Below are 23105 nucleotides of genomic sequence, written 5' to 3'. Positions count from 1 at the left end.
TTTCAACCTGGTCTGTGAGTGAGTTTTAAAAAACGTTATTTCTAGGAAAAATGTTTTAGGGTTTGCACAAAAGCTGTTCAGTTTGCTAAGCACAAGGAAGTGAATGGTATAAAGGAAGTGAATATTCTTCTCCCTCTATAATTAAGCTTAAGATGCATCCAGAACCAGTGTCTCAGCGATGGTTACTAAAGGTTAATAAAGAAACAGAACTGTGAACTTTTGAATTTACACAGTTTTGCCCTTTTCGCCAAATATAGGCTTTCAGCAAAGACATGTTTGGTGTCTGAAATTGCTTCTGGAGCTAAGAGAGTAATGTACCTCTCATGTAAAAGATGTCTGCCTCAACTAAAATCTTTTTTGTACATGTATGCCTTAAACCACCTCCATTTCTTCAGTGATGTCAGACAGATCTGCTGATGAACAAAACATGAACAAAACTTCTCTGACTGTCAAATGCAGTTTCAGCCTGGGACGCATCTGCATTGCTTTGGGCCCTGAAAGTCCAAAAACTGAGGCTATTATGATTTTAACATAATATTATAAATGCAGCTATTCTTATCTGATTAATATTGTGAGTCAGTTTACCAAGTTTATTTTTGCTTCATAATGATGACAAAATTTATTCCTTCATACCACAGGTTTTTTAGTGCTGTAGTGAAAAAGAAATCATACAGTCTTCACTAAGAACATACATGTCTTCAGTATCAGTTCATTCTTGTATTTATTATTTTAGGTTGCTTCATGGGTAATGCATTTAGGCATTTGGAGTCACTGATTATATAAAAGGACAGATGTGTTTCTAAAGCGTTTTGGACATGCGTCACAGAAATATGTCAACACAAACACGCAGTTTATTCATTCTGTCACTGTTTCGTCACATCGTTAAGCGAATTGTTTACTACTACTGGAATTGTTTACTATATGGCCAAAAGTATGTGGACACCTGACCATCACACCTACATGTGCTTGTTGAACATCCCATCCCAGATTTATTCCCCCTTTGCTGTTATAATAAGCTCCACTCTTCTGGGAAGGCTTTTCACTAGATTTTGGAATGTGGCTGTGGGGATTTGTGTTCATTCAGCCATAAGAGCATTAGTGAGGTCAGGCGCTGATGTTGGTGAGGAGGTCTGGGGTGCAGTCGGTGTTCCAGTTCATTCCAAAGGTGTTCAGTGGGGTTGAGGTCAGGGCTCTGTGCAGGACACTCGAGTTCTTCCACTCCAACCTTCACACACCATGTCTTCATGGAGCTCGCATTGTGCACAGGGGCATTGTCATGCTGGAACAGGTTTAGACTCAAACTCTTACTTCCAGTAAAGGAAAATCTTAATGCTACAGCATACAATTGTGCGCTTCCAAATTTGTGGCAACAGTTTAGGGAAGAATGACATATGGCTGTGATGGTCAGGTGTCCACAGAACCTTTGGCCGTATAGTGTACATACAACAGGTGCAGTGTTGTCCCCATCTGTCATGTTTAGTGGACACTGCACTTTCAACTGTTAGCTCTCTTTAAAAATAATTGGAGAGTGGTATTGCACCAGTGATGCATAATGTATACAATGTAGATTGGATGGATGGTTGATATGTGCTTACTTGACACTTTAGTACAGCTCCAGAATACATAGCTTAACCATGTTGTTTGATGCAACTGCATGAAGATTATGTTTTTGTCAAAAGGATTTAAAGTGAGGTTGAATTTCAGGTTAAATTAAATATAACAAACTATAGGGCTTTATGTACTTTCAAACAGGATATTGCCACCATGCAGCTCTGTGCCAACAAGCTGGATAAGAAAGATTTCTTTGGGAAATCGGACCCTTTCCTGGTGTTCTACCGCAGCAACGAGGACGGCACGTAAGCAACAGCTACCAGCTTAGATGGATGCTCTTTGACTAAAATTACCAGTATAGATCATTCCAGCATGGCCTGATTATTTCTTGCATACAGATAAGGTGCTAAGTGCTCATTAAAGTGCTCATTATATGTGCTTATTATTAATATGACTGTTGTCTGAGCTCTTAGCCACTGTTTATTTGACTCGCCATGGTGCTTCTTGTTATAGGTTCACCATCTGCCATAAAACAGAGGTGATCAAAAACACTCTGAATCCAGTGTGGCAGCCCTTCACTATCCCTGTACGTGCTCTGTGTAATGGAGATTATGACAGGTGAGGAGAGTGGGCAATGCATTCGACACACACACACACACACACACACACACACACAGAGCTCTCAGCTTTACTTTCTGTTCTTGTTGCTGTTGTTATCTACTGCATGGTGATTTATATTCTCATGCACTCAGCCCTCTTGCTGAAGTGGTAGCCCGAGATATTCAGTACTTTGGCTAGCTTGAAAATGTTGCCTGCGTGTGGTGTAGCTGTGCGATTCGGATGCAGCCATGCTGAGCATGTGCTGGAGCCTGACTGCTGTGTCTCTGCGGCACTGTGTGTAACACCAGCAGTGAGTGACGCCTTCGCTCCAGCTTCCTGCTCACACTGACCTTTCGCTACAATAAAACGGCTCCTCTTTCATCCCACAAAGTTTGCACAGTATCACAGTATGTGTAAGGGTCTACTGCAAGTATACTGTGTAGAAGTGTAAAAAAAAAAAAAGTGTTAAAAAAATTAAGTGACAGAAATCCTCCTAGAAAGTAGCGTGAACCCCTTCTGTATTTTGGCCCTGATTTATTAAGATCCAAAATAATGAGCACTAATTTGAGTGTATGATATGATAGCAAATAGTAGCAAATAGTGACTCTGTTGTGGCTGAATTACAAAGAGTAATCACATGGGTTATATCCTAAAAAGTAGTGAAAGAAAAATATATATGTCTGTGTATATATATATATATATATATATATATATATATATATATATATATATATATATATATGATGTTTTTGTACTAAATTGTGTTGTGTATTGAAGCCTCTTTTTTGACAGTCGAAGACAAAACCATTTATTAAATGTAACTACTGAGAAAGTTTATTTAAATTATTAATAAAATAATCAGAAAGTTGCTGAAGTGTCTCTCAAACTTAGCAAATCACAATGCGGGTGTAAAATTGGTCTATATGTATAGCAGACACTGTTGAGGTATTTTGCACACATTTAGGTTAAAGGCCTAATCCTCTACAGAGCCATTAACTTGCTTCTAGGATTAGATGAGGGTCCTGCAGGTTTGTGTAAAAAATCTCACCTCACCAATTATGGTTGTGTTACACAAAAGTTATACAAAAAAGTTATGCTTGTTCATAACCCCTTGATTTAACAGTACCTGACTTTAATTCTTCCATCTCGTGACTACATTTTGCAATAGTTACTGAATAACGCATAGTGATTACTAAATAATATGCTTGCAGGTGAATAATTAAATAATAAGTCAGGAGTTTAGGGGTTAACCGGACACACAGGTATGACTCACTACGTGTTGTTTTTAACACATCTGATTTGAGAGTGTAGTTGCTTTCCCAGGACAAGAAAACATAAAATCCATTTAGGTAGCTAGACAGCTTATTAATGCTTATTAATAGTTAAATGTAGTTAATTAATATGAAAGAGAGTCATATTTTCTAAACTAAAATTAACTCTAAGCACCTTTCCCCAGCTAACATTGGATTTTTTTGGGATTGTATCTATATTTGTTATTATACCTGATTATTTTATCTGGATTTTTTTATTATACCTATATATTGAACCCAATATATTGCCATTTCTGAATGTTGAAAACTCCAGTGTACTGCCTGTTAGTAACTTGATGGTTTAGCATGAAGAATTCCTGACACATCTAAGGCAACTAGGAATGTAAATGTGTAGGAATAGAAATAGGAATGGAATTACAATGTTGATAATCGTGACATTACTTAACAGCTTTGTTTGGGGGGAAAAAAAAGGGAAGATAGTTTTACAAAGATGATGTTTTTTTATTGGCATCTCATTGCATCTGTCCTCAAATTGAGCGTTATTGGAAAGTCTAAGGATGTGAAGTTAGAATCACGTTTGCCAGGTTAAATTTATTTATAGTTTTTTTTTTTTTTTTTTTTAATTCAGAACAGTTAAAGTCGACGTCTATGACTGGGACCGAGATGGAAGGTACTGTATCTTCTGACACTGTGTTTCTCACTGACCTTTAGCAGAGTTTGAACCTGATTTTTTTTTTCAACCAGGACATGTTCCTGTTTCAACATCACTTTCTTGCTCCTGGAACATTTCTTTCAACCACTCATTCCCACCTGATGTGATCAATGTGTGCCTCCTACACTTCCTACTCCTGAGTCACATGAAAGTTTTCTCCAGAGTCACCAGTCCATTTCCAAACTGCTAAACTATGGTGCAGTTCTTCACTTCAGTTTGTAAAATTGTTTATTTATTAAATATTGAAATATTGATGACATGGTGGCTGCAATTGACCGTTAGCTCTGTAACATTAGTTCTGATAAGACTTTGCATCACCTACATCAGAAGGCTATACAGATAAAAGTCCTAAAAGCCTTTAATTAAATGAATGAAGAAAGATGTGCAGTGAATTAAAGATTTTTTTTTATGGTGTGAAATGTGGGGCAATGTCATGCTTTACCACTCTACAAAATGGTGTGTTTTAGAGGTTGTTTTTTTTTTTTTTAATTCTTTTCCAATTTTCTTTAGTTTAGTCCCCTCGCTTGTTGTAGGAAAGCTAGCAATGCTGACAGGATCTGACGTTAACACATGCTTAGCAAATTTTTTTACTAGGAGTAGTCTACCGTGGATGCATAATATCAATATTCATTTTCCGTAATCTCTTTATCCTGGTCAGGATCACACTGGATCCAGAGCCTATCTCAGGATCTGTAGGTATGGTGAAGGAATGCACCTCGGATGGTATGCCAGTTTGTCTTAGGGCACCATGCACACACACATTCACACATAGGGGCAATTTAGAGAAGCCAATCCACCTAGCAGGATATGGGAGGAAGCCGGAGACGATTATGGAAAGAACATACAGGAGGAAGTTCCACACGAGCAGTTACCCGAGCTCAGGATTGAACACTGGGTGGGACGCTGGTCCATCACAAGGCACCATACACACACTTGTTCACACCTACAGGCAATTTATCTTAGCCAGTCCTCCTACAGGAGGTGGGAGGAAACTGGAGAACCTGAGGAAACACACGTCAGTATTTTAGTATAATATTTCAGTGGTTCAATATCTGCAACAAATTAACAATTTTGCTCAATTTTATGAATTGAAATACAGAACTACGCTGTAGGGAATTTTCAAGGAGCTCAAGAGAGAGGTGTTAGAGGCGCATACTGATGACATCATACTGATTGGTCAGTGATTAGCTAAAATAATTGATGTTCCAGAAACACGACAAGGATGCTGATCCATTTAAAGAGCACATGCTCCTCAGTCTTTGAGTGAAATATCTGAGTGGAGATTTATACCTTATTCAGTCATATTTAGTTGATTCATTTGAGTTTTGTTCTTTAGTCATGATTTTATTGGCGAGTTTACCACCAGCTACAGAGAGCTGTCTCGAGGCCAGAGCCAGTTTAATGTCTACGAGGTGAGAGAAAAGCTCATGCGCGATTCATGCTAAATATAATTTTATTTACCTTTTGAGCAAGAAAGGACATGCTGATTGTAACTATAAAGCCCTGCAGTCATCAGCCTCATTTTTTTGCCGTGTCTAATTTCAGGTCCTCAACCCCAAAAAGAAAGGCAGGAAAAAGAAATACATAAACTCTGGCACAGTAAGTAGGATGGCCTGTCAACGTGTCCTCTCCTACAAATTAATTTTCATAATTACCCTTATTATCTAATCTTTCATACTCTCTCCAGGTGACGCTTTTGTCCTTCAAAGTGGAATCAGAGTACACTTTTGTGGACTTCATCAGGGGCGGGTGAGAACTTTGCACAACTTTGTACAACATAAATAAAGTAGAGATGTTTATGCACCTGCATTATTCTGTACAATGGGCCTCATTTATCAAGCTGAATGTGGACAGATTTATTCATAAATTGTTTACACAAGAAATTTGGTATTCATGAAAATCCTGCAAATTTGGAAAAAGGTTCTTATCCTACTCCTGAGTGTGTGTAAATATACGCATTAGAAGACTAACTACTGCAAACTTCGACTTCAAATCATATCATAGCATGGATTACTACACTTTTATATCTGGAATATACTGTCGAGTTTAAATTGCTTATTTTTATTACATTTACAGCGTTTAGCAGACGCCCTTATCCAGAGCGACTTATAGAAGAGCTGAGTCTCTATCAAAAACACATCCTCATGCTAGTTCACCAGGTCAGGGACTAAGAGTACCATCGAAAATATTTTACTTTATTGGCATAATTTAAAGAATATAAAAAAATAAAGAAGGTGAGCCAGCACAAGTCCATAAATTAAGACAAATAAAGCAGACAAATAAGTGGAGGACGGGCCGGTCTGTCTGTGCATAGTCATAAGCTGTAAACAAACGCCTCAGCTGATGGGGGATTTAGCGCTTGCTTGTTATTATTAATATTATATATTATTCAGTATTTTTTGTTGGCATAGACATGAGTCAAAATCATTTCCGCTGCTGTCTTCCAGCCTTTACCCTGATCGTTCAGTTCATGCTCTCAGCTGTCTGTCCACTTGACATGCAAGTATGAAGAAAATCAACATTTCCAAAACTTCTGTAAATCCGGAGGAAACTTTTAGTTCAGTTCGGGTTATGCAAACATTTACACACAACTTTACTAAAAGAATGACGAATGAGGCCCAATATAAAGAAATTTCAGTGTCTGTTTATCATAGTCAGTCAGACATAATTCAACTATTGGTAACATTTCCAAATTCGACAACTGAAAACTGTTTAAATTTTAAAACAGGACTCAGCTCAACTTCACAGTAGCCATAGACTTCACTGCTTCCAACGGTGAGCTTGACTTTCTATTATTATTATTACTGACATCTGTCCTTCTGGATCTTTTTTTTAGAACTTCAGGATTTGATTACAATGTATTGCAACATGCAGTTTCTAACTCTGTGTTCATTGTGCTGTGTGCGCACACTGCAGGTAACCCATCCCAGCCCACATCTCTCCACTACATGAGTCCGTATCAGATGAATGCCTACGCAATGGCGTTAAAAGCAGTTGGTGAAATCATTCAGGATTACGACAGTGACAAACTCTTCCCTGCTTATGGGTTTGGGGCTAAAATTCCTCCTGATGGAAATGTCTCCCATGCTTTTCCTCTGGTGAGCTACACCTGAGCGGTACAGCTTTAAATGTACAAACACATCAAGGATGATATTTGTTGATTAGGTTTATTGTTGGTGCTTTACTTGTTTTATACATTAAAACACTTTATTCACTTACTGCTATCAGTTATTCATCAAACATTAATAACATTAAACCATCATTTGTAAAGTTAAAGAACTTGTACCTACATAATGAAAATTAATGGTTTATTAATTACTAATTAATTAAAGTTTGTGGTTTATTCATAACTCATTAAATAATACATTGATCATCATACACTTACTTGGAAAACTAAATAGGATAAACATTAGCTAACAGAGATGTTTGTAATTTTTAGAGCCTTCTTCTGCAAAAAAAAAAACCTTTCCAAAGCCCTTAGCTGACCCTCTGGTGAAACTATGTAATAGTCTAAAGTTGTTTTCAGTGGGGAAAAAGCAACTGTTCCAAAGCTAATTTCCAGGCTGTAAAATGTAAACAGAAGCCTGAAATGAAGTAGAGAGTGATACCACAAATCACTGTGGTGTAAGAGGAATAAAAGAGAATAGGGTGATAAGAGTAATGCTGTATTTGAGTAAAAGTCATAACTTGTAACTGACGACCTTGGACTAGGAAAAACCAAAGAAAACGCCCCGTCGGCTCTGAATTCCTACTCGGGAACCTTCCTCAACTCCGAGTTCAGCACTTGATGTCAAATCAACATGGCTGCTCACAGCATCACCAGTAAACAATGTAGCACTTCTTACCTTTAAATAAGTTATACTGTATATACAAATACAAGTATTTGCTTTAGATCAATCAACATACAGATATATTCGCTTGTTAAATCTATAACACTGACTATACAGTTCGCTGTTTTGAGGAGAAAAATATACATCGCTCATCACACACAAAGACAAAAGTTTTTTCCCTGAAAATGACATAATTCCAAGTTCTGACTTCCCACTTCTGAGGTAAGTGGAATGCAGCATTATTCAGCTTTGTTTCAGGCCACATTGCACCATCCCATCACTGATCATTATTTTCCTGTTACAGCACGCCCCCTAGAGTTTTATTCCTTTCATAACTCCTTTTGTAATTGTGCAATTGTAAACTAAAAATCTATGCATTAAGTGTAAGTGGTTTTCCCCCTGCTGTAGAACTCAGACTGTGAGAATGCTAACTGTGTGGGAATTGAGGGAGTCCTGGAAGCTTATTACGAATGTCTGCGAACGGTGCAGCTCTACGGACCCACCAACTTTGCTCCTGTCATCAGCCAGGTGGCAGAGTAAGCGACATTCTCTCAAATGCCTTGCTTTCTTTCTCTTCTCTTTATTGTCCATTTTATTTGTTGCTAACTCTCAGTCCCTCTCCATTAGTGTGATTAATACGCTCAGCCCAGACTCTCCAGCGTCTCTCCACACTCACATACATCAAAAACTCTGTCTGAATACTGAGTGTGCTGTCAGTGTCATTATTACTTTGCAGAAAGCTGAGGTAAAGCCAAAGGGAGATGCGCTCAATACATGTCGAGTTAACTTTTGCAGACTGGTGTGCAGCAGTGTATACCCTCTTCGAGAGAACTGCACACTGTGACTGATATGCAATAGGCTTCAGTTCTTTCTCTGTATTTAATGTTAATTATCTCTGGTGCACAGCTTTATCAGATGCGAGAAAATCCCCCAATCTAGGGAGCCTGAAACTGTCGGATCCTTGCCTGACTGCAGGGTTGAAAGGGGGCTTTAGGAGGCCCCACTGATCGATCTTGAGCGGTTTACATTTAATAACAACACAATGGCAACACAGTGCTGCAGCTAACTGAGGAAAGATTTAGAGATTGGTATTGATGTGGAATAGTTCAAGGGCATCAATGGCTGGGCTTAGCTCTAAGGAATGCTCTTTTCGGCCCTTCCTTGACTTCTCACAAGCTCTTTTCTAAAATTAACTGTGTTTTATAGCTTTCAATACCTTATTTTAGTGTTTTATTTTCTTTTATATTTATTTACACTTGATATGTAAGGTCTGTTTTGGTAAAGATTTTAGGATTATGTCTGTTCCCTATATAGTCTATACTATATGGCCAAAAGTTTGTGGACACCTTCACATTCATATGTACTTGCTGAACATCCCATTCCAGATTTAGTACCCTTTGCTATTACAAAATATATTAAAACATCATTTTTTTTAATAAATATAAGAAAATAAAGAAAAAGAAAAATGAAGAAAAAAATTCAACTTATGGTTCTGTTGTATTTTGGACAATATGTGCTATTTTTTCTATTTTTCCTTGTCTAAATAATTTTGGGGAAAATAGAGTAAATAATCCACCTACTTTGTGTGCGTTACACCCACGACTGTATTTCACATGCAGCTTCTCAATCACTGCTGATGACATGGTATGGATGTGTCAGTGCGGGCTGAAAAATATTAGTCCAAATGCAGATCAAATCTGTTTCACTTGGTGTAATCACCAGACACGACTGTCACTGATAAGCTGCATGAATTTACATTCTAGGCTAGAAAGAAATCAACAAGATATGCAGACTGTCTTACATAAGCTAAACTTGTTCTTTGTCAGCATGAGTTTAACTTTTACATCCATACTGCTGGAATTGCCTACTAGCTTTAAAAATGTTCTATTCTCTGTCATTTTCCGATCAACGTCATGTCAAATGTCTGTTGTGGTATACTGACAATAAGCCGTATGAATAAATTTCACATTCAAATGAGGGAAAAAGCTTTTGTTTCTGTGTTTGTGGTTGTAAGTCTGAGGTGTAAAGGCTTGTTCCTCCTCTCACAGGGCTGCAGCAGGTGTGACAGACGGCTCACAGTACTTTGTGCTGCTCATGATCACAGATGGAGTCATCTCCGACATGCTACAGACTAAAGAGGCCGTGGTCAATGTGCGTCTCTTCCACCATCAGCTCCATCAATCCTTTACTGCAGTTTCCAAATGTGAGCTCTTTCAGTAAAATGAGACTTCTCTCTCTCTCTCTCTCTCTCCCTATAGGCTTCCTCCCTGCCCATGTCAATCATCATCGTCGGGGTGGGGCCTGCCGAGTTTGATGGTGAGTGTAGAAGACTTTGAATTTATGAGCTGCTCTGGTATAGAAGATAGCGTAGGGAAATACACAATACCATTTGAAGAAATATATTTGTGTATATACACAAACCAGGCAAGTGAAAGCTCTAATGTGCCACACTGTCTCATGTTTTGGTTGCTCAGAAACCTGACGTGTTTCCCGGTTTGGATATTGTCCTTTTATCTGTTTCACTGGCATTTATTTCGCATGGTTTTAATGTTTTATATATATATACAAATGCTGGTGACTGCTAGCCTGTGGAGCCTTTTGCCATTTGTGTGTTGACGAGAAGAAAACTGTGTCTGCCTCTCTCTATCCAGCGATGGAGGAGTTGGATGGAGACGAGGTGCGGGTGTCCTCCCGGGGCCGTGTCGCAGAACGGGACATTGTTCAGGTGCTCATCATGACACCAGCTTTTCCCATTTTCTTCCTACTCTACTGCACCTGATACAGCTTATTATCTAATGAGTTAAATATTCAATAGCTTGAGCCAATGAGCAGGAAGAACACAAACATGCAGCACAGAGTTTTTCATTACTGTACTTCATTTCTGAGCAGCTACAGTGGTTAATATCCAGGTAGGAATTTCATTCTAGCTGTACACTTGCATAAATACAGTATAAAAATATAAATCAGCGGTTCTCAGTTGGTCTTGCTTCAGGACCCACATTTATCCTCTAAATTGGCTATGTTCACCTTACCCGGTTGAAGTGACACAAATCTGATTTTCTGCCTTGATGTAACAAAGATCTGATTTTTTCAGGACTGTGTGGACACAAAAATCTAATCTGTTCAAATCTGACCTGAACCACTTTGATATATGTGGTCACTTATCAAATACATATCCGATAAGTGGCAGTGCGACATGAATGAGAATGATTAAATTGGAATTTATGTGACTGAATGAAGAGTTACTGTTATCACCCCAAACTACATCCTGAAGTGTTTTTTTTTTTTTCATCTTAGACCCCAACAAAGGGCCATAGTTAACAATTTTTTATTTACACATTTTAAATGTTTATAGTTATCTCTTTTAAAGTTAGTAAAACTTATACAGCTTGTCATGTTAGCAAGGAACAACAAAACAGAAAATTCTCTGCCCTAAAGACTTCCCCGTGTCAGAAAACCGTGGCAGCTTTACCTCTGACTGTTAAACAGTGATAGCATTGGAGACTCCTTCCATAAATGCTAAATGTCTCCTTGCAGAAAACGTCCATCATATCAGTTATTAGGCTTAGATTTTGTAGTGTCCTCTATGTACTGTACACATCACTGTGACGTATGTAGCTGTCAGTAAAGGAACAGTTAGAACAAGCATATTAATATAGACCTATGACCAATTAATATAAACCTGCTGACCAATCACAATTGAACCACGCTGTGGTATAAACTGTAATAAAGCTAGCAAACCACTGTGACTACAACTACTGAGTGTGTCTGTGTGAATGTTTTTGGGTTACCAAACTAAGAATACACCCACAAACCTATTTTATACTGTACCTGCTCACCACCCACATTTGGTTTACATATTTTAGATCTATCTATCTATCTATCTATCTATCTATCTATCTATATACAGTGTATATATATATATATATATATATATATATATATGTATATATATATATATATATATGTATATATGCAGAATTCTCAGCTGTAATTACTTGCATCTTGTTTTAGATCATCGTCCTGTATGTGTCTCTCAGTTTGTGCCGTTCAGGGACTACATCGACCGCTCAGGAAATCAGGTGCTAAGCATGGCTCGTCTGGCCAAGGATGTACTGGCTGAGATCCCTGAGCAGCTGCTGTCTTACATGAAGAGCCGTGGCATCGAACCCAGACCTGCTCTGTCCCACTCTCCTACACCGCATATCCACGTACATCTCTGAACCCAGATCAAGCTCCCGTTCACACTGCAGATTAGCTGGATATAATAACTGTATAATATAATGTAGTGTATGTGGTAACGTCACCCTTTGATGGTAATGATCACCTTGTTTTTTCATCGGTTTACACTTACTCAGGTTTTAAGTACTGTCTTGTCATTTATGGACGTATGACATCTCTGTATGGCTCTCCCACAGTCTCTACATGCTGTAGATGTGTGTCCAAGATGGACGGTTTAACTCATGCACACTTGTAGGTATGTCTTTAACATGTAGTGCAGCCCCTAATAGTTATTCATTTTTATATCTATTTCCTTCTTCAGCTGTTTTGCCTTCACTCTTACTCTGTCTTTGTTTTTCTTTTTCTCTTAAAACAGCTTGTCAACTCATATACATTCACCCTTTACCTGTTCAGAGAGAACAAGTGGTGTAAATAAGTGCAGCTATTTCTAAACAGAAGTTTTGGCGTCTGGCTAGCTCAGTTGGTAAAGCATGGGACTCTTGATCTCAGGATCTTGGGTTTGAGCCCCACGCTGGGTGCCAACCCCAGCCACTGGGGGTGCACAAGCTAGTGCACGCCCAGTGCCAGTCCCAAGCCCGGATAAATGGGGAGGGTTGAGTCAGGAAGGGCATCTGGTGCAAAACCTGTGCCAAATCAATATGCAGACAATGATCCACTGTGGTGACCCCTAATGGGAGTAGCTGAAAGAACAACAACAACATTTCTAAATGAAAGATTTATAAACAGAAATTAAACAGACACTGTTGAGAAAGAGAAGAACTAAAGACATTGTTTACCCTTAACAGCACACCTAAGTTGTTTTATTACATTTATTCCATAGGAATGTTTCAACAATTATATTTTTACATGTAATTACAGATGCTGTTACATTTAATGTTGCAGAATGTCCGTGAAACAAGTTAGTTCCTGTTATCACGTGTGATATAACAGGTAAAAATATTCGTTCCCTCACCAGCCTCTTGTTTTTTTCAAGGCAAAAAAAAAAATGCAGCTTGTCATGTTACTGAGAAACTGAGAACATTACTGAGAAAATCATCTACCCTGAACACATTCCCTATGGCAAAAAACGTAAAGGAACAGTTTACTGTCTGACACAGGAGTCTCCAGAAAGCTTCACTACAATGTGTTCATCTTGGTTAAGCAACACTTTTTAAAAAAAGAAATTTTTTAATTGTTAAATTTAAATTATGTGAGTTTCTGCCATGCAAGACCTGCTGAGTTATTTGGTAAGGTAATATTTGACACTTAACAATACCGTTCCATAAATAATAGGTCCCTAAGCAAGAACGAATGAATAGTCTTTCATTAAAACTTGCCATACACTTTTTAATTACTAAGAACTAACCTTGTACCTTTGTAGGTTATTGTTGCCAATTTCTCTCTTTAGGCCTTGACTGGCTAAATAAAACAACACACCGACCCTTTACTCCTCTGAGGAGACCTGTTTGTGTGGACAATAATAACTCATATTGATTTATACTGTACGTTAGAGACTGAGGTATTGGAATAAGTTGAGGTATATTAGGTAGTAGATCTCCATGAGGAAAGTAAAGCATAGCTACTGGGAATTAATGTTGATGTGATTAGTACTTCATTAGTAGTTATTATAAAATAGCCATAGTTAGCTAGTAGTTCTGCATATATATGTTCAGAGATATGTTCAACTCTGTAAATACTATTAAAGATGCAGTGATTAGTGCTAAGTTAATAACGAACTCCTCCTACCAGCTGCTCATCAACTAGTAATTTTTAGTATTTAATAGGAGTAACACAAGTGTTAATGAAGAACTGTGCATTTGTTTCTGCTTACTTCCTGCATAGTTTCGTATGAATTATGGAACAGTATTGTAAAGTGTTGACCTTGTTGATATGGAAATTCACAGATAATGTATTAGACCCAGCACATTAATGCATACCTGTCATTAGCCTTGCAGCTGGCACTACTATAAAAGCCTTGCCATGGACAGAGGAAGTAAAAAGGCACAGTGAAAAATGGGACAGATTGGTTGTACATACACAACAACACAGAGGGATGAGCGTGCTGAGAATATTATTGGCAGTGTTTGGGAGTAGGGTATCTTATGTTAAGAGGTTTGTATTATGCTGGGAAGTCATGGATGAGGCAGGACACTGAATCTGCCATTGAAGGAGGACATGTTGGAGTAATGGCATTGTACTGAAAATGTATGTGTAATTATATTGTTCTATAAGTTGCAGTAATTGCACAGCATTTTGCATGTATAAGTCTGCACAACTTGCTCTGATATTAATGGATGTTTTCTCAATTCCCCACCAACCCAAATGTTGCATGGTTGAATTACATACAGTGAAACAACTTACAGCTAAATATAATTATATTTGTACAAGTTTATTGTGCTTGTGTGCCATCTTGTGGTAAACAATGTCATCACATGTAGTTGTGCAAAATGCCTCAGTGTAATATCTAAATCTAGTAAAATATTTAAAACATTTTTATCTAGCATACTGTTAGGATATGAAGGACAGTTTCAGTTTTTCTTTGCCATCAGTGTCTTACCACATTTTTAATAAAGCATGTATGTCTGGTACATGTTGTCAGAAAGCTTTTTGGCAGAGGTATCAATCAAACTACTGTCAAAATCCTATTCCAGATTTTTTTAAAAAAGTTGCATTTTTAAAGAGCACTCTAAGTCTTCAAACCTCTTTTTTCTTAAAGCTCGCATCTGACTGCACTTATTTCTTTTTTTGTAATTTTCAGGAATTACATTTTGCAGAGTTTAGATTTTATTATATCTGCTGGAGAAAACCAGTCACAATCAAATAAATCCACAAAGAGTCAGTGAGGCAATGGCATGTATATTTAAAATATATTCTGTCTTGTTAATTGTACAGAACCATGACTAAACGCTGATGCAGTGTGGAAACACTTTATTCGGTTAACACCTCACAATAAGGTCCAAAAATAATATTAATATTTTAGTATAAAGCTAAACATAAATAATCAGTAAATAATGTAGCTTTACATTAATCCAGTTATAGATTTAGATCCCTAATGAGCAAGCCAGAGGTGACTGTGGGAAGGAAATACTCCCTGAGAGGATATGAGGAAGAAACCTTGAGAGGAACTAGACTCAGAACAGAACCCATCCTCTTCTGAGTGACACACTATAGTGGGATTATACTGTCAATAGGCTATTCATGTGGGGCCATCCTCAGCAGCCGTGAGTGAATTTTAAAGTGTTTCCCAAGCAACTTCATCCGATCAGTAGATTTCATCTTGACAACCATATCACAGGAATACCTGTGAACTCCAGGTCCACCATTGACCACTAAACTTCTCAGACTTCAAGGCCTCACCAATTTCAGACCCTGAAAAAGCTGCTGCTCTGGCACAAGGTGTTCTTTCCTCCTTGGACAGAGGTGCGATCAAGAAAGTAGAACAAGGTGTTCTGCTAAACGTTTTTTCTTGTTCAGAAAAAGGATGCTGACCTCCATCCTATTCTAGCGCTGAAAGAACTGAAGGTGACCTCACAACACTCACCAGCAAGAACCGAGAGCTAGAATTCAGCCTTAGTGACTTCCGGCAGGTTTTTACAGGCCGCCACACACATATCCTGTCCTGGGTTTGGTTTAGAATTGGGGCGCTTCATTATTTCCTGATTTGCTAAGGATGATGGCATTAATAAAACAAGAAACTATTAAATGCTTATTTCTGGACCTTATAGTACAGTGTTACTCTTCGAAAAAGTAGCTTTCAAGGTCTTTCTCCTTCTTGGCGAGGTCGGCTTTCTCCTGTTCTCTGGGGACTTTCTTCTCTAGCCATGACCGCCACATTACTTTCTTTACCATCTGAAATAAAAAAGTGGCAGACTTTTAAAATCTCACTTTGCTTAATATTACAAGAGATACAAATTGTATCTGGGTGTGTGCAAAGGAAACACTCTCACTTTTGTTGTGGGTAGTTAGTGAGTGTAGTGTGTGATTAGTTAGAACTTACAGGTTTCTTAACTTCTGCCAGAGCCCGCTGTCGCATCACTTCAGCACGCTGTCTCCACCTTTCCTGCTGAGCCAACTCCTTCAGCAGTTCTTCCTCTTTTTTAGCCCTGGGGCAATGGAGAGACAAAGAGTGAAACCATGCTTACAGCAACTTTTAAACTGGCTCTCAGCCATTACAGAGCTGTATGTGTGAGAGCTGATCTAGGATCCATTTTTCAATGTGATTTACATGGACAGGGTTAGAGCTTCTAGATTATTACAGAGGATGATGTTAGATTTCAGTCTCAGATCTGTAAAGGCTGTGTAAGGGTAACTGGGTGTGAGATTTTAGTACATGAAAGCAAACTGATTTATTCTTTGATATCTTAAAGGAATAGTTAGGCAAAAAAAATCTAATTGCAGGTGGGACATGTCTGCTGAGGCTCTATTCTTTTGTTTTGTACTAATATATAGTGGAAAGGAATTGGGTCTCCAGGTGACCATTTTGTAGTTATTCACTTTCATTTTGGGTTTTAAAAGGGTGATCATGAGTACCCAGTATATCCACTAAGACTAACAGGACAATGGTCTCAAGAAACCAAAATAATATCAGTGCTGTTCTGTTTCTATTGATGGGGTTAAATGGGGTAGAGGGGGCTGAATTGTGCATAGCAACAGATAAGCTACATGTAAAGTGCATCAATATGTCATGTGTACCCAATTAACTGTGTTTGCATGACCTGTGTTTAAACAAGTGTGTGTTTGTTTTCCTGCATGTTCTAACCTGGCTAACTTCTCTCTGCGGTACTCCTTCATTATGGTTTTTAACTCCTCCGCCGGAAGTCTGTCGAACTTTTCCAGCAGGTCATACAAGTACATCTCGATGGTTCCGAGTAGCTGACATGAGGTCGCAGTGTCTTGTGAACATCCCATGCAGACACTGTACACCTCTTTTATCTTCTGGTGCAACTGCTTCAGGACTGCATTCTGAGTGGAAAGGAGACGAGAGTGAAAGACAGTGGACAAAAGGTGTTAAGCACTGCACTCTAGTGGTTTTAAATAAGTCCTATTTAAGTTAATCTTTATGCACAAAATTCCACTCTTTGTGTGTGTGTACCTTTCTTTCAACACTGTCTTCGCTCATGTTGAAAAGTTTGACTTTTTCCTGTATTTCTGCTGCTTTCGCTTTGTTTGCGTTAATGCAGTTAGTGAGGTAGTCAATCTCCTTAGAAACCCGAGCAGCCTCCTTCTCCCTGCATGTACACAAACACCTCAGAGGTTAGAATATGCAGTCAGAGAGTCTACTGTAGATGTGTGCATCAGGACTGGGCTCCTGCAGGGCTCCAAAAAAAAATGTCAGGAATAGGCTTTTTTTTTTTACTCTCATGTGGTCAGGCAGTCAGATATGAAGCTTGTGGGACAAAGAAAGACCACGTTCAGTAATATGGTAGCGTGGTGTATGTGGTGCAGTGCTTGTGCAGCTTTACATGATCATTCAATCATTTTCAGTGAATCTTTGTCAGGTTAGCAGTTAAAATGAAGAAGTTAATCTGTAATTTATCCTTTCTGGGGCTACTTTTCAGAGCGAGGAGTTTGGTCCAGAGATGATTGGTCTCTTCCTCCATCTCTGCCATGATGTTCAGCAGCTGCTTAGGGTCCGTGAAATAGATCTGAGGTTTCTGCACATGCAGATACATGTACACAGCCTTGTAAATGATCACAATCCTTTTCTTTTTTGTAACATGAAATGTATAAGAAGTAGATATACAGTACATTCTGTAATTGACTAGAGCTGCAATCAGCAACATTAAACATTCCTAATTTCGTATTGTCATATTGTCCTATAGCTATACAATAAAATCATGAAATTCAAATTGTTCAAAAGAAAAAAGAAAAAAAAAAAAAGTACAGGGGTGTGGCCAGATATATGTAACTTGTGTCACATACATCATTACAGCTACGTCAAGTTACGTCATTACAGCAAAAAAATAAATAAATAACATAAATAAACTATACCACAATCTGGTTACAGTGGAGATACTTAATGAATTTTTGTATAGTGAAATAAGATAAGATGAAGAAACATTGCTGGAATCAGACCTCATAGACCTCCAGGTTTCCCACAATCCCCTCGTCCTCTTGAGGCATCTTCTCACTGCTGGGGCATCACAGATAGACAGCGTTATAAAGACAAGACATAGAAAATGAGTGTGCATCATCCTCATTATCATCTTCGTTGATATGTCATTACTGCATCAGCAGTTTAAGGAGTAAATATGTTAGCTATATTGTTGAATTATGCTCCTTATTTTGTAACTTGCTTTGTTTTTTTCTTGATCAGACCTCACATAATATCCTCAAACGCTATTCAGTTAATTAACTAATGACCTCCTCATGTCCTGCCCTGTCCTGTTTGGCTCCACATGTGGACGACTGCAATTATTCGGGAAACGCTGTCTACCTGAGGTACAGTCTCCCTGTCTCCTAAGTGTATTAAATATCTTTCACTTTTGCATTACATTACCAAATACTGATTGCACTACACTTTATTTTTACTAGGACAACCAGCAGGCTGAACCAGCACGCTGAAATACTGTATAGGCTGTTCAGAAACATTAGACTAGCCGTGTGTGTTTCAGCAGTTTTCAGTCCCGTGTCCTGGGAGGACCTTATTCTTCAAGGTTTATTGATTACTCCACCATGATGTACTTTATCTGCTGGAGCATCAGAACATGACAGGCTGTACATTTTGCAGCACAGGTATCCCTACAGGAGTTGGACCGAGCAGAGCTGTTGGGTTTGGTGTGTGATTTCTTGGATCAGTTGTCACTTACGGTTTGCAACTTTCCATAGAGAAGAACGTGGAATGAGAATTCTGAATTGCGGGAAGCCCTGGACTACAGCCACTGCTTCGACCTGTGAATGATTAAGATCGTTTAGATCACTGAGCTTTAGAAAATTTCCAAGAAGTGGCAGGTTATATTTAAGTCTGGACCTTAGGAAATTGTCAGAACTGTACTGTAGTACTTTAGTGTTCAGGAAAGCACTGAAGTTTAGACTGTTTGTAATCACAGCACACTTGTGTTGTTAGGATGCTTTCACACATGGCACAGACTCATCGTTATTATTACTCATACTGCAATGTTGGAATATTGGCATAAAAATATTTTTTTATTCAACATGTCAAATCTCCCTATATTTTCTGCTATGAACAAATTCTCCAGCCATGTCCCACCCGCTGTGCTGCCACGTCCCATAGAACTACATGTAAATTGTGTGCTGGCAGTCGAGAAAAAAATGCATAGTGTGAAAGCACCCGTAAATTGTAGTGTTTATGTAGTTTAAGTCTAGAATGTGGCACTCTCTGTACTGTCGCGGTGATGAGGTCAGGTGTGTGGACATACGCAGGTTCGCTTGTGTAGCTGGTTCCTTCTCTTCTGCAGCAGCCTTGATTTTCTCAGCTATCTGCTTCCTGGCTTCCTGCTGCTTCTGCCACTGAGGGGGTGAGAGCTTCCAGAGAAACTCCCGACACTTTTGATCGTAATTCAGCATTTCCTGGTACCTGACAATTTCCCTGGGGAGAGATTGCACTGTGCAGTTAAAAAGGCGCAGGTCTTTTGGGGTTGTATGTAAAAATTTGTTTTGCTTTTTTTTCCCCACTGAATATTGTTTTTCTCAACAGTTTTGAAGAACATTCTGTGTAGTGTTTCTGTTCTATTAGCAGCTTACTTTTTAACTTTTACAATTTCATTATTGGTCCTCTGGATCTTTTCCCTTGTCTCCAGTATGGCTTTGCTCTCTTCTTCAGCCCTACAGCATGAAAGAAATGAATATTCAATGGTTAAAAAAACAATCATAATAAACATTTATTCATTCATGATCTTCACAGAGCCTTTAATAAGCAGCTGAACCATAATACACAGTTACAACCCAATGATCTTAGCATATCACATCTTTACAGAATTCCAGTAGAACTAGAGCTCATATCCATACATTTTTAAAGCCAGCATCGTCTTCTTCTCTTCCTCCTTGACATACTTCGCAAACGCTTCTTCACTAAAGCGATGCTCTGCCTTTGCCATCTCCTCTTCATGCAAGGGTACCTGCCCTTTCAGACCCTGAATTGTCTCTCGCCCCACTGCAATAGAGTACTGAAAAGAGAGAGACAGAGAGAGAGAGAGAGCATAAGAGGACAAACAGATCAACACCAGTAAGGGGAATAGAAAATAGATGCTATGTTGTGTCAGTCAGTTGGTGAGTGTGTGAGAGGGAGACTGAAATTTTAGAGCATGAACAGATGTATTTATTCTGTTGTTTGAGCAAAAAAGCACAAACAGGACTGTGTCTAGAGCAGAAGTCATCAAATGGCAGACTGCAGTCCGGATGTAGACTCAGCAAAGTATTTCAGCAGAACCGATCAACTTTTGGATAAACTGGCCTAGTTTTTTACTCTAGTTTTACTCTAGATTAATGTCTCCAGAACAGATTTAATCAATGAAAAATTTGATTAAGAATAACCTAAAAAGACTAAATTAGACTGTGTAAATATTTCAGATCGAAAATGAAATACTCATTAATTTTTAAATTCAACAAATGTAATTTCAGACAAACTGAGACTTTCAAAGTACTGCTAATTAGTTAGCATTTCAGGCACAATTATGACACAACAGGTTAGTATTTTTTATGCATTTAATTTACATAATAAAATAAAGCCTACATGATCCCTCACCTTCAGTCGAGAAATCTCTTGCTCCGTCTCAATGAAGTCTCTCACAGTCCCCATGTGGTAATAGTCTGGTAGGAAAACAAGACAAGAGACTGAAGGGAACATCTGAGATCTGAAACAGACTGACATTTAATCCTGAGTCTATTCATTATTTTCCTATTTGACTGGTTTCTTTGTTTTAATAGAAAACAATGAATAACGGACCTAATGTGCTCTGTCAGGAATAGAAATCTCTATGGCTCTAATAAATAGACAAAATATTGTTTATATTATCACAATATCACAAGCTCGTACTAAACACTTTCACGCCAGCACAGCTTTAATTACTCCACTTGCTCACCCCATTCGAGTGGTTTGTGTGTCTTTGGGGGAGCGATGTAGGCTTCACCACCCCATATTCTCTCCTCCTCTTCCTTCTGCTCCTCCTGCTCAATCTCCTGTAAATAGCGTGACACAATCGCACGCCTGCTCTCTCTGGGTTTAAGCCCCTTCTCATGCACTTTCAGAGTGTGCTGTCTTCTCCGCTCCTGAGATGAAACAGGTTGATGGAGACATGTATACTCAGTTTAATGAAGGATTAAACATTTTTTTTCAGAGGTTTAGGGCTGTGTGATGTTCTGTGTTCTGTGGTTGGTAGATATGCTGCATAGCACTTAAATGTGCAGTTTGTGATGTCCAAAATGTTTCTAGGCCTATAATAATCTTATGATTTCTAAGAAAGGCTGTGATCTGCAGTGTTACCATGTACTGGGTCTGGCACATTTCTACAGTTTACCTAAAAAGAGATGCATGCTCTTTTAATGCCTGTATGTGTGTGTGTATTGTAACCTGTCTCTTCTCTTCTTCTTCCTGGATCCTGAACTTTGTAAGGTTCCTGGGCATCCTAAAGGGGTTGCTGCTTGAGGATGTCATTTTGCTGCTTCCTTTCTTTACTTCTGGATTTTAATCAAATTGACTGATGTTAGTTGAATGTTAAGACCCTCATCATTATCACATCAAAAAACAGCAGTGTATATTGTCCTACTAAATTCATCGCTCTGGATGTTCAAACTCTCTGAGAATAACTGATCAGTCTAATCTTCTATCTGAGTCAATTATAATTGAAATGCATTATTTATCATACAAAAGGCTGCTGTGCTCAGGTCATGTAACTGTGTTTAGCTCTTTGTATTATGTGCACAGCTTCACATCTGTCCAGTTGTAAAACATGTAGAACTTCTGTATTATGAATGCTTCAAGTGTACAAAGTAGTTTTCAGCTGCTTACAATCTGTTTTTAGGAAGGAAGAGTGAGAATAGCTGATCTGTCTGTCTTAGAAATGACTTTTTACATTACTCAGAGCGAAACTTCCCGGACAGCGCATGCGCAATGTCACTCCTGAGCGCTCGGAGTTTAGCGAGGCTCAACTTTATGCAAATAAGCGCCAACATCAGCCAATCAGGAGACTGCTTCATGGAGGGAAGCGTTTTAATTCGCTAATAATCTAATCCATGTAAACCTCACGTAAACGCCCACAAATGCGCGCGTGCGCACGTAGGGCGGCACAAATCATATTAAATCATATTAAATCATATTAAATCGTATTTACAGACTGAATATTTTTCATTAAAAACTGTAAAAGAGTTCTGATTGATAAAGTTTTTTCTCTGTTTTGGCTCAAGTCTGTAAACATGGTTAAAAACCCGGAATAGCCTGGACACGAACATCTCAAAATGAAGGTTTATAAATGTTCATTAATTCAAGTAATTAGTAATAATCTCAGCAAGAGAAACTGTAATAAATTGAATAAATAAGCATAAATCTTACCTGTGCTCATGTTCAGTATCTTCAGCGTCTGATTCTGTAACACAAATGAGTCCAAACGCTCTACAGCTTACGTCATAAAGGTCCCCAACCATCCAGGTGCGTTGTGACGTCATCTCTTAATGACGCACTCACTCACCTTTTCTGAACAATTTTTGAAGGCTTGAGTTTCTACATGAAACTGATCAGTGTTGACAATTCCCTGCAATACAGTATGTGTCTGAATGGTGAGGATTTTTACTGCATCATTCAACTGAGTGGTTCTTACATACAAAATTTCACTGATTTATAGTAACGTGCTCCAACCAAGTGAATATTACAAGTGAGTATTTACGTAAGCATCAGCAGTGGCCCAGATCAAGGTGGCTTGGTCTGATGAATCACGTTTTCTTTCACATCATGTGGACAGCTGGGTG

General features: G+C 38.5%; 2 protein-coding genes across 3 annotated transcripts in view; one reads left to right on the top strand and one right to left on the bottom strand.

The window, feature by feature from the left end:
• Nucleotides 1-14773, top strand: part of cpne9 (copine family member IX) — a 54740-nt gene extending 39967 nt beyond the window's left edge. For both annotated transcript variants that reach the window (XM_026945099.3, XM_053240460.1), the window contains 13 exons: nt 1753-1856; nt 2065-2169; nt 4051-4092; nt 5471-5546; nt 5680-5733; nt 5822-5883; nt 6863-6909; nt 7051-7232; nt 8373-8500; nt 10013-10115; nt 10223-10280; nt 10616-10689; nt 12005-14773. In XM_026945099.3, coding sequence (XP_026800900.2) covers nt 1753-1856; nt 2065-2169; nt 4051-4092; nt 5471-5546; nt 5680-5733; nt 5822-5883; nt 6863-6909; nt 7051-7232; nt 8373-8500; nt 10013-10115; nt 10223-10280; nt 10616-10689; nt 12005-12187 — 1218 coding nt within the window. In that variant the 3' untranslated portion in view covers nt 12188-14773. The remainder of the gene's footprint in view (nt 1-1752; nt 1857-2064; nt 2170-4050; nt 4093-5470; nt 5547-5679; nt 5734-5821; nt 5884-6862; nt 6910-7050; nt 7233-8372; nt 8501-10012; nt 10116-10222; nt 10281-10615; nt 10690-12004) is intronic.
• Nucleotides 14774-15020: 247 nt separating this feature from the next.
• On the bottom strand, nt 15021-22409 carry LOC117599294 (cilia- and flagella-associated protein 100). Its single transcript, XM_053240690.1, has 13 exons — nt 21715-22409; nt 21227-21413; nt 20890-20954; nt 20154-20311; nt 19890-19970; nt 19565-19734; nt 18995-19076; nt 18261-18318; nt 17737-17839; nt 17278-17441; nt 16945-17147; nt 16183-16288; nt 15021-16034 (listed from the first exon to the last, which is right to left on the bottom strand). The coding sequence occupies exons 1-13, from the start codon at nt 21796-21798 to the stop codon at nt 15918-15920; spliced, it is 1578 nt and encodes a 525-aa protein (XP_053096665.1). The 5' UTR covers nt 21799-22409; the 3' UTR covers nt 15021-15917.
• Nucleotides 22410-23105: the final 696 nt, after the last annotated feature.

This window comes from Pangasianodon hypophthalmus, chromosome 16, assembly GCF_027358585.1.
Source record: "Pangasianodon hypophthalmus isolate fPanHyp1 chromosome 16, fPanHyp1.pri, whole genome shotgun sequence".
NCBI lineage: Eukaryota > Metazoa > Chordata > Actinopteri > Siluriformes > Pangasiidae > Pangasianodon > Pangasianodon hypophthalmus.
Note: the sequence above shows the minus strand (reverse complement) of the source record. Positions and strands in the feature narration are given on the sequence as shown.